General features: G+C 47.8%; 2 protein-coding genes across 2 annotated transcripts; both read left to right on the forward strand.

Moving 5' to 3' along the window:
* The first annotated feature begins 122 nt into the window (after nt 1–122).
* LOC125980780 (janus kinase and microtubule-interacting protein 3-like) lies at nt 123–1,334 on the forward strand. The gene is made up of 4 exons (XM_049740317.2): nt 123–197; nt 254–487; nt 567–692; nt 1,062–1,334. The coding sequence occupies exons 1-3, from the start codon at nt 123–125 to the stop codon at nt 681–683; spliced, it is 426 nt and encodes a 141-aa protein (XP_049596274.1). The 3' UTR covers nt 684–692; nt 1,062–1,334.
* Nucleotides 1,335–4,490: 3,156 nt separating this feature from the next.
* On the forward strand, nt 4,491–12,121 carry LOC137840934 (janus kinase and microtubule-interacting protein 3-like; the record flags this gene model as incomplete). The annotated part of the gene is made up of 6 exons (XM_068653021.1): nt 4,491–4,612; nt 8,286–8,315; nt 8,524–8,691; nt 8,803–8,879; nt 9,340–9,516; nt 11,885–12,121. Coding segments are annotated over exons 5-6 (363 nt in total), but the record flags the coding sequence as incomplete, so codon positions are not given.
* Between the last annotated feature and the right edge of the window lie 39 nt (nt 12,122–12,160).

Genomic DNA, 12,160 nt, shown 5'->3' on the forward strand with positions numbered 1-12,160 from the left:
TCAGCACTTCAACAGAAGATGTTGGACATTGAAAGTGAGAAGGTAGACAGACACGCGACATCAGCCAAGGGGAACTCGGGGCAATGTGCCCCAACAATTCTGACCTTGAGCTGTGCTAGGATATGTTCTGCAACCAGAAGGGCTACCTGGATGAAGAGTTGGACTTCAGGAAGCGTTCCATGGACCAGGCTCATAAGGTAAGCCGCCCTCAAATCTCCCGCCGGACCACTGATGGACGAGGATTGCGGCCCAGAGGATCATGGAGCTGGAGGCCATGTTGTACGAGGCGCTACCGCAGCGGGACTGCCCCGCCACGGACGGCGAAAAAGCCAGCCACGCTGGCGTGAATGACGTGCTGACGGCGGATCAGAGACAAGAGCTTAGGAGCGCCGTGGACCAATGGAAGCGAGCCCTGATGTGGGAGTTGAGGGAGCGCGACGCTTGCATCTTCCAAGAGAGAATGGATCTGCTGCACAGCGCGCAACAGGTAAGGGCCCAAAGCCAGCCCGGCACTTACTTGCACGCTTACTGGCTTTTGAAGGCTACTTTCCATTTGTCCGTCCTAGAGGAACAAAGAGCTGAAAGAATTCATCGAAGCTCAGAAGAGACAAATCAAACAATTGGAGGAGAAGTTTCTGTTTCTCTTTCTAGTCTTCTCCTTGGCCTTCATTCTGTGGCCCTAACACCAGCTGGTGAGTGAGCTCCAGCGGCACCGCACTCGACACCTCCGATACACTGCCAGCCGGTCTCAGACGTTGGCAGACGCTCCGATGCCGACGTATACCCCCCGCCACGGTGACAGAGGCACCGCGTCACACCGGCGCTCATCCAATCAGAAGGCAGGAAAGGCAAATTCACATGCAGGGCACTCTTGAACCAGAAGAGAGCGCCACAAAAAACGGTTGTTGCCCCAAACGCGCACTAAAAAGGGTCAGAATAACAAGAGTCCCACCGGCCAGCCGGGGCCACCCGTCCATCCATTTCTTCAGGGGGGGAAAAAATTGGAGTCACCGGTGAGTACATTTTGCATTTAGCTCTGCTTTTCTGCTTCTGTCTTCAAGTGTGTGGCATCCTGCGACCAAAGATTCAGCCAACCCCAAAGCGGTTGACCTCAACGTCCCACCACCATTCCTACCAGAGCAGGTGACGTGATGCTTTGGACATCCTTCCGTCTCAGATGCCCAAAAGTACTCTTTGCCACATCTGCGGCAATACGGTGTCTTTTCAAAGGTGCAAATAAATCCAGCGTGGGCGGAACACGCACGTCTTCGGTTTTTCCCGCTTTGTTTGTGTGACAGCTGTTGTGAAAATTTTACACAAATAAAGTTGTATAGTACAGGTTTGGCCAAGCCGCAACTCCCGAACCGCATGCGGCTCTTTTATGTTCATATCAACATTTGTGTGTGTGTGTAGGTGTGTGTGTGTGTGGGGGGGGGGGGGTGCGTGTTGGCTTCACTTGAGTTCAATTTAGTATTTTCGTCAAAAGCGCATGTGGTGAAATTCCACAAAGTAGGATGGGCAAACACATTCCAGTAAACTATTAGTGTCAATTGGGCTCTCGAAATGGCAGGGAAAAGATGCACAGCAAACCGAAAATATGTAGATGAACACAGGACGTTTTTATCAGAGTGGGAAAGTTTCTATTTTTTGTTGAACGTGATGGCAAACCATTCTGCCTGATACGTCAGACCTCAGCGCATTTCAAAGATTCAAATCTTCAGCGCCATGCACTTCAGCTCACTCCATGCTAACATTGATCAGGCGTCGAACCCGCAACATCATGCTTAAGAGGTGGACATGCTAACCAGTGCGCCATTATGTCAACGCATAACAACTGTAAATCTACTAAACAAAACAGCGGTTGCTATATGACATCTGCCGCGTGTGGTCACGTGACAGACGTCACGTGATGGGCAGATTTTCCGCGCGTGTGGTCACGTGACAGACGTCACGTGATGGGCAGAACTTCCGCCGGAATTCAAATCCGCGGGGAGAGTTAACTTGTTTAAAAGGGAGTGGGCAGAAGAATTATTTAATTTATTTAAATCTATTTGGAGTGTGCGCCATTATGTCAATGCATAACAACTGTAAGTCTACTAAACAAAACAGCGGTTGCTATATGACGTCTGCCACGTCGTGGTCACGTGACGCGGACGTGACGTCGACGCCTACTTTACATCCCACCGATCACAGGACCCCTCGGCTGCATAACCGCGCCCCCTTCCCAACCAATCGGATTTGCTATACGCGAAAACTACGCCAATGGGCGGAACTTCCGCCAAAATTTAAATCCGTGGGCGTGGCTCGCAACAGGAAGTAGGAAAATGGCGATGTTGACAAAGACACAGCGGATGGTAACATACGACTAACAAGAGAAATATTTTTATTTTCTGCTTGCAACTGGACCGTCCAGAGCGTACACGGTAAGTACAACTAATCGTTTTTAAAAAGAAGTACTTTTGTTGCCCTGAAAAGCGAGTGAGTGTGGCGTTTGGGGGGAACGTCGAATTTCGACGATTCTTTCTGGTCAACGGTTGTAAATGATTGCGTTGATTAAAAAAGAAAACTTGATGTAACTCTACTTTTAACTGCCGTTTCAGATAAGCGGGTATTACGTCGCAGTCATGTGCCGCGGATATGACGTAATTGGCTGAACTTCCACCAAAATTCAAATCTGTTGGCGCGATGGCCGTGAGCCACTGAGCAACGACGAATATCAACAGAAATATCTTTATTTTCTGCTTGCAACTGGACCGTCTACAGCGTACACGGTAAGTAACACTCATTGTGTTTAAAGAGATTTACGTTTGTAATAGCAACGTGTAGCTGAGGCGCTAGCAGAAGTGTAGCCGCGTTGCGTTGTACGTGTGAATATTGGTCCAGGCGAAATGTTAATGTTTAATTTCATTCCTTTAGGTTCCACGGTGTTTGTTGGCTGCAAGTTTTCCACTGCAAGAAGAGGCTCGTATCATTGACCAGGAGCGAGCTACAATGGTGAGTAGCCATAACATTTATGTTAAACACTTCCTATTTCATGTCTAACAGTACTTGATTTAACAAATAACCATAAATAAATACAGTGTGGGCACTGAAGTTAACATATGTGATTATACTGCCTAATCTGTCACCGAGTATATTGTTGCAAAGTAATATAAGATCCAAAGTTGTAATTCAGAATAGTTTTCAAAAGAAGGCCATTAGAATTATATACAAGTCTGATTACCCTGAACATAACAACAAGCTATTAATTAAATCACAAATTCTTCAATTCAAAGATTAGGTAGATTATCAGAATAATAATGTCTAACAGTAATTGATTTAACACATCACGATAAGTAGATTGAGTGTGGGCGCTCTCAAGTTAACATATGTGATTATACTGCCTAATCTGTTACAGAGTATGTTGTTGCCAAGTAATGTAGAATAGATCCAAAGTAGTAATCCAGAATAGTTTTGAAAAGGCCATTAGAATAATAAACAAATCTGATTACCTTGAACATAATAGTTAAGTGTTGAATATGTCCTATGAAGTCAAAATTTGGCACCATCATGTGGTGAAATTTGGAATTGCATCACATCCAATTTTGCCTGGGAACAAACAGATTAAATAAATCTTAGACTTAAATAAGCCACTCCTTCTCAAACAAGTAAACTCTGCCCATTTTGCGCAGTAGATGTTCTGTTAATATCTAGTATTTATACAAAGTCATAATTTAAATTGCTTTTAACCTTCATTCATCGCTTCAACCAACATTACTCGCTCTTATTACCAACTTGTATCGATTTAACTGAGCGTTTAATACTTCCTATCAGGTCTCAAGTCAAGATTTGGCAAAATACAATTTCAGCAAATCCAATTTTGCCAGGCAACAAAAAGAGATTAAATAAACTAAATAAGTCTTCTTCCCATTAAATAAATCAGAAAAGTCTGTCTTGCAACCAGTCCTCTTCAAACAAGTAAAGTCTGCCCGTTTTGTGCCGTAGATTTTGTGTCTATGCCTAGTATTTATACAAAATCATAATTTAAACGACTTCATTCCTTCATTCACTTTGGAAATTTGGAATTGCAGCAAATCGAATTTTGCCAGGGAACAAAAATAGATCAATTAAACTAAATAAGTCTTCTTCCCATTAAATAAATTAAAAAAGTCTGTCTTGTAACCAGTCCTTTTCAAACAAGTAAAGTCTGCCCATTTTGTGCCGTAGATTTTGTGTTTATGCCTAGTATTTATACAAAATCATAATTTAAAGGATTTCATTCCTTCATTCACTTTGGAAATTTGGAATTGCAGCACATCAAATTTTGCCTGGGAAGAAAAGTAGATTAAATAAATTTAATAAGTCTTACTACTTCCCAATAAATAAATTAAATACGTCTTACTTGTTCCCACTCCTTTTCAAAAAAGTAGTTTAAAACGAGGGCCCTTCACTCAACCTTTAACCTCAACACCGCACGTCACATTGTGTTGTATCTGTGAATGTTGGTTGTGGCCAAATGATAGTTTTCTTTCATTCGTTTAGGTTCCACGGTGTTTGTTGGCTATATGTTTTCCACTGTCAGAAGGATGAAAATACAAAGTACAACGCTTGGACGTGGGCGACGACGTCACCGGTGAGTCCTTCCTTCCTATTTATTTACCTTCTAGGTGCTAGAGGCTAAGTGTTAGAAGCTAAGTGTTAGAGGCAACACAATACGAACAACACAACACAATACGAACAACTCAACACAATATGAACAACTCAACACAATATGAACAACACAACAAAATACGAACAACACAACACAATACAAACAACACAACACATTACGAACAACACAACACAATACGAACAACACAACGATACCGCACTGAACAACACGATACCGCACTGAACAACACGATACCGAACTGGAACAACACGATACCGCACTGAACAACACGATACCGCACTGAACAACACGATACCGCACTGAACAACACGATACCGCACTGAACAACACGATACCGCACTGAACAACACGATACCGCACTGAACAACACCATGCCGCACCGAACAACACCATGCCGCAACGAACAACACCATGCCGCACCGAACAACACCATGCCGCACCGAACAACACCATGCCGCACTGAACAACACCATGCCGCACTGAACAACACCATGCCGCACTGAACAACACCATGCCGCACTGAACAACACCATGCCGCACTGAACAACACCATGCCGCACTGAACAACATTATGCCGCACTGAAACACACCATGCCGCACTGAACAACACCATCCCGCACCGGACAACACCATCCCGCACTGAACAACACCATGCCGCACTGAACAACACCATGCCGCACTGAACAACACCATGCCGCACTGAACAACACCATGCCGCACTGAACAACACCATGCCGCACTGAACAACACCATGCCGCACTGAACAACACCATGCCGCACTGAACAACACCATGCCGCACTGAACAACATCATCCCGCACTGAACAACACCATGCCGCACTGAACAACACCATGCCGCACTGAACTACACCATGCCGCACTGAACAACACCATGCCGCACTGAACAACACCATGCCGCACTGAACAACACCATGCAGCACTGAACAACATTATGCCGCACTGAACAACATTATACCGCACTGAACAACATTATGCCGCACTGAACAACACTATGCCGCACTGAACAACACCATGCCGCACTGAACAACACCATGCCGCACTGAACAACATTATGCCGCACTGAACACCATGCCGCACTGAACAACACCATCCCACACTGAACAACACCATGCCGCACTGAACAACACCATGCCGCACTGAACAACACCATGCCGCACTGAACAACACCATGCCGCACTGAACAACACCATGCCGCACTGAACAACACCATCCCGCACTGAACAACATTATGCCGCACTGAACAACATTATGCCGCACTGAACAACATTATGCCGCACTGAACACCATTATTTCGCACTGAACAACATTATGCCGCACTGAAAAACACCATGCCGCACTGAACAACACCATGCCGCACTGAACAACACCATGCCGCACTGAACACCATGCCGCACTGAACAACACCATGCCGCACTGAACAACACCATGCCGCACTGAACAACACCATGCCGCACTGAACAACACCATGCCGCACTGAACAACACCATGCCGCACTGAACAGCACCATGCCGCACTGAACAACACCATGCCGCACTGAACAACACCATGCCGCACTGAACAACACCATGCCGCACTGAACAACACCATGCCGCACTGAACAACACCATGCCCCACTGAAAAACATTACGCCGCACTGAACAACACCATGCCGCACTTAACAACACCATGCCGCACTGAACAACACCATGCCGCCCTGAACAACACCATTCCGCACTGAACAACACCATGCTGCACTGAACAACACGACGCCGCACTGAACAACACCATGCCGCACTGAACAACACCATGCCGCACTGAACAACACCATGCCGCACTGAACAACACCATGCCACACTGAACAACACCATGCCGCATTGAACAACACCATCCCGCACTGAACAACACCATGCCGCACTGAACAACACCATGCCGCACTGAACAACACCATGCCGCACTGAACAACACCATGCCGCACTGAACAACACCATGCCGCACTGAACAACACCATGCCGCACTGAACAACACTATGCCGCACTGAACAACATTATGCCGCACTGAACAACACCATGCCGCACTGAACAACACCATGCCGCACTGAACAACACCATCCCGCACTGAACAACACCATCCCGCACTGAACACCATCCCGCACTGAACAACACCATGCCGCACTGAACAACACCATGCCGCACTGAACAACACCATGCCGAACAACACCATGACGCACTGAACAACACCGTGCCGCACTGAACAACACCATCCCGCACTGAACAACACCATCCCGCACTGAACAACACCATCCCGCACTGAACAACACCATGCCGCACTGAACAACACCATGCCGCACTGAACAACACCATGCCAAACTGAACAACACCATGCCAAACTGAACAACACCATCCCGCACTGAACAACACCATCCCGCACTGAACAACACCATCCCGCACTGAACAACACCATCCCGCACTGAACAGCACCATGCCGCACTGAACAACACCATGCCGCACTGAACTACACCATGCCGCACTGAACTACACCATGCCGCACTGAACAACACCATGCCGCACTGAACAACACAATGCCGCACTGAACAACACAATGCCGCACTGAACAACACCATGCCACACTGAACAACACCATGCCCCACTGAACAACATTACGCCACACTGAACAATATTATGCCGCACTGAACAACACCATGCCGCACTGAACAACACCATGCCGCACTGAACAACACCATGCCGCACTGAACAACACCATGCCGCACTGAACAACACCATGCCGCACTGAACAACACCATGCCGCACTGAACAACACCATCCCGCACTAAACAACACCATGCCGCACTGAACAACACTATGCCGCACTGAACAACATTATGCCGCACTGAACAACATTATGCCGCACTGAACAACATTATGCCGCACTGAACAACATCATGCCGCACTGAACAACACCATGCCGCACTGAACAACACCATGCCGCACTGAACAACACCATGCCCCACTGAACAACATTACGCCGCACTGAACAATATTATGCCGCACTGAACAACACCATGCCGCACTGAACAACACCATGCCGCACTGAACAACACCATGCCGCACTGAACAACACCATGCCGCACTGAACAACACCATGCCGCACTGAACAACACCATGCCGCACTGAACAACACCATGCCGCACTGAACAACACCATCCCGCACTGAACAACACCATGCCGCACTGAACAACACCATGCCGCACTGAACAACACCATGCCGCACTTAACAACACCATGCCGCACTGAACAACACCGTGCCGCACTGAACAACAACATGCCGCACTGAACAACAACATGCCGCACTGAACAACACGACGCCGCACTGAACAACACTACGCCGCACAGAACAACACGACGCCGCACAGAATAACACAATACCGCACAGAACAACACCATGCCGCACAAACAGTTTTAGATAATATTACGTCGCAGTCATGCGACGCGGACATGACGTCAATAGGCGGAACTCATGGCAAAATTATAATCCGTGGGCGTGGCTTGCAACAGGAAGTAGGAAAGCGGCAATGCTGGCAAACAAGACACAGCGGTTAGTAACACGACGACTAACAAGACAAATATTTTTGTTTTCAGCTTGCAACTTGACCGTCTAGAGCGTACAAGGTAATTACAACTCATTGTTTTGAAAAATATGTTTTTTTGTAGGCCTGAAAAGCGAGGCAGTGTGGCATTTGGGAGGAACGTCGAACTCGGCGTCTGCTTCCAGCCACAGACGCCAAATTTCGACGATTATTTCGACTGGTCAACGTTTGTAAATTATTGCGTTGATTAAAAACTTTATTTAACTCTACTCTTAACTTTGCCGTTTCAGATATGCGGGTATTACACCGCGGAAATGACGTCAATAGGCTGAACTCTCGCCAAAATTCAAATCTGTGGGCGCAATGGCCTTGAGCGAGACAACGGATACAAACACGACGATTATCAACAGAAATATCTTTATTTTCTGCTTGCAAGTGGACCGTCTAGAGCGTACACGGTAAGTACAACTCATTGTGTTTAAAAAGATTTACGTTTGTGTAGTTTGCGTTGCGTTGTATCTGTGAATGTTGGTTGAGGCTAAAGGTAATGTTTAATTTCCTTCCTTTAGGTTCCACGGTGTTTGTTGGCTGTATGTTTTCCACTGCAAGAAGAGGCTCGTATCATTGACCAGCAGGAGCTACAATGGTGAGTACCCCTTTCGTCGTCCATTTATGTTAAACACTTCCTATTTCATGTCTAACAGTACTCGATTTAACAAATAACCATAAATAAATACAGTGTGGGCAGTCAAGTTAACATATGTGATTATCCTGCCTAATATGTTTATCACAAATATGTCACTAATATGTTTATTTGTTTATCACAACACCTTTGGACCTTCAGCAATCGATTATTTCCCTTCATCTACATAGAGACAGAACGATGGTGTCTTAAACATCTCATTCATTTCACCAAATAACTTCACGCAGGTGGATAACGGCCGTCTCGGTCACGCTATGTTGCGTGATGCAGTTTTGAAGAACCAAATGCATTTATTCAATGAATAAGTCAAGCTAGATCTATGTTTATGATGTTGTACGTTACGGTACCGATTGAAGTTGAGTCCGAAGCCAGTGGAAAACAGCGCTGCGTTTGTGCTCTCCAGGTACAAATGTTGTGATCTCTGACTGACGACCGGGCGAGACTCGAGTAAGAGATGTCCAAACGAGCTCCGGCAGGGCGGGTCAAGGCGGAGCGAACGGACGCCTTTCAGGCCGCCAATGACGAGCTGAGAGCCAAACTGATGGACGTCCAGTTAGAACTTCAGCAGGAGAAGAACAAGGTGAAAACCTCAACAGACAGACACTGCCTTCCTCCCTGGCTGCTTCCCTGCCTGCCTCCCTGCCTGCCTCCCTGCCTGCCTGCCTCCCTGCTTGCCTCCCTGCCTCCCGCCCTCCCTCCCTCCCAGTTTCCCCGATGTAGATTTGACATGCGTGTGCCATGACTGTGTCAGCCTACGTCAACAAATGCACCGAGGACGTCAGCACCACTAAGAATATCATCACCCGGGGCAACCAACGACCCTGGATGACTGAGGAGGTACGTCAAACGCTACGAGCGCGGAACTCTGCCTTCAAGTCTGGCGACAAGGAGACACTGAGGACAGCGAGAGCCAACTTGAACCGTGCCATCAGGGTAGCGAAGCGAGACCACAGTCGAAAAATTCAGGATCGTTTCCACGACGCCAACAACACCAGGAGTATGTGGCAAGGCATACGGGCGATTACAGACTACAACTCACCCTCCCCCCCCGGTGGGTGAAGTTGATGCTGACTTTCTAAATGGTCTAAATAACTTCTTTGGGAGGTTCGAGGCACTAAACGGCACTCCAGCAGTTAAAACTGTCCCCCATCAGGAAGAGGAGGTACTCTGCCTTGACTCCGCCGATGTGTTGAAGACCCTGAGGAGAGTCAACCCCCGTAAGGCCCCTGGCCCCGACAACATTCCTGGGCGTGTGTTCAGGGAATGTGCAAGTCAGCTGGCTGAGGTCATCACAGACATTTTTAACACCTCGCTGGGCCAAGCCACAGTGCCAGCGTGCTTTAAGACTGCCTCCATCATTCCGGTGCCGAAGAAACCTCAAATCACCTCATTTAATGATTACCGGCCTGTTGCACTGACTCCGGTCATGATGAAGTGCTTCGAAAGGCTGCTTAAAGATCACATCGTTTCCAGACTCCCCCCATTATTTGACCCGTTCCAGTTTGCCGACCGGCAAAACCGCTCCACTCAGGACGCCATCTCCTCCGTTCTTCACCTGAGCCTGGCTCACCTGGAGGAGAAGAACACCCATGTTCGGATGCTGTTCCTGGACTTCAGCTCAGCGTTTAACACCATCATCCCACAGCATCTAGTAGGAAAATTGGAACACCTGGGCTTCAACACCCCCCTTCGCAACTGGCTGCTAGACTTCCTCACCAACAGACCTCAGTCAGTCCGGGTCGGACAGAACACCTCTGATGTCATCACCCTCAGCACAGGCTCCCCTCAGGGCTGCGTCCTGAGCCCTCTGCTGTTCACCCTGATGACACACGACTGCGTCCCCAGGTTCACCACCAATCACATCGTGAAGTTCGCAGACGACACAACGGTGGTGGGGCTCATCAGAGACAACAACGACCTGGACTACAGAGAGGAGGTGGAGCAGCTGGTGGGCTGGTGCAGAGACAACAGCCTGATCCTGAATGTGGAGAAGATGAAGGAGATCATCGTCGACTTCAGGAAAAACCAGCCTCACCACGCTCCACTGATCATCAACAGCTCAGCTGTGGAGGTGGTCAGCAGCACCAAATTCCTGGGGGTCCACATCACAGAAGACCTCACCTGGACTATGAACACTACGGCACTGATCAAGAGGGCACAGAAGCGCTTGTACTTCCTGCGGAGGATGAGGAGAGCCCACCTGCCCCCACCCATCATGAGGACGTTCTACAGGAGCACCATAGAGAGCATTCTGACAAGCTGACTCTCTGTGTGGTGTGGAGGCTGCACCGCCTCCGATTGGAAGAACGTGAGGAGAGTGGTGAGGACAGCAGAGAGGATCATAGGGGCTCCTCTTCCCTCCATTCAGGACATTTCATCTCAGCGCTGCATGTCCCGTGCCCGTAACATCATCAATGACCCATCACACCCCCACCATGGACTGTTCTCCCTGCTGCCCTCTGGGAAGAGGTTTCGCACAATCCGCTGCAGGTCCACCAGGTTCTGCAACAGCTTTTTCCCTGCTGTCATCAGACTGTTGAACATTAGAACTGTTGAGCTCTAAACTGAACTCTGCATCACACATTCACAGAACTGTACTTTATGACACTACGGACCTCTATCTTGCACTATCTCGCACTACCAACTTTACTGAACTTGTGTAAACCCTTTAAATAGAAGTTTAATACATGGTTTAGCATTCCTCTGCACACTCTTGAATACTGTTTTGCCTACTTGCACTATTGCATAATTAGCACTGCTGCACTTTATACTTATTTGTAATATATATATACAGTATATGTATATATATATTTTCATAGGATATGTTACTTCTATTCAACTGCAATATCACTACTTTGTTGTAAGCCGTGTGCAACGAAATTTCGTTTTGTATGCACCATGTGCAGACAAGATGACAATAAAGTTTGTCTAAGTCTAAGTCATGTCAGGTCAGCTGTCTGGAGAGAGAGAGAAGTCAGGACCTGCGGGCGGAGCACCACCGTGCCACCGCCGCCATGACGGAACTCAAAAGCAAACTCCATGAGGAGAAGCAGAAAGAGTTAGCCGTTACCAGGGAGACATTACTGCGGCAGCATGAAATGGAGCTGATGAGAGTGATCAAAGTCAAAGATGGAGAGATCCAGCGAGTGAATGCCTTGGTCCTCAGCCTGAGGGACGGCTCCATGGACAAGGTGATCCGCTCAATCCGTGTCTGACTCTCCGCA

Source organism: Syngnathus scovelli, chromosome 14 (assembly GCF_024217435.2).
Source record: "Syngnathus scovelli strain Florida chromosome 14, RoL_Ssco_1.2, whole genome shotgun sequence".
NCBI classification, from domain to species: domain Eukaryota; kingdom Metazoa; phylum Chordata; class Actinopteri; order Syngnathiformes; family Syngnathidae; genus Syngnathus; species Syngnathus scovelli.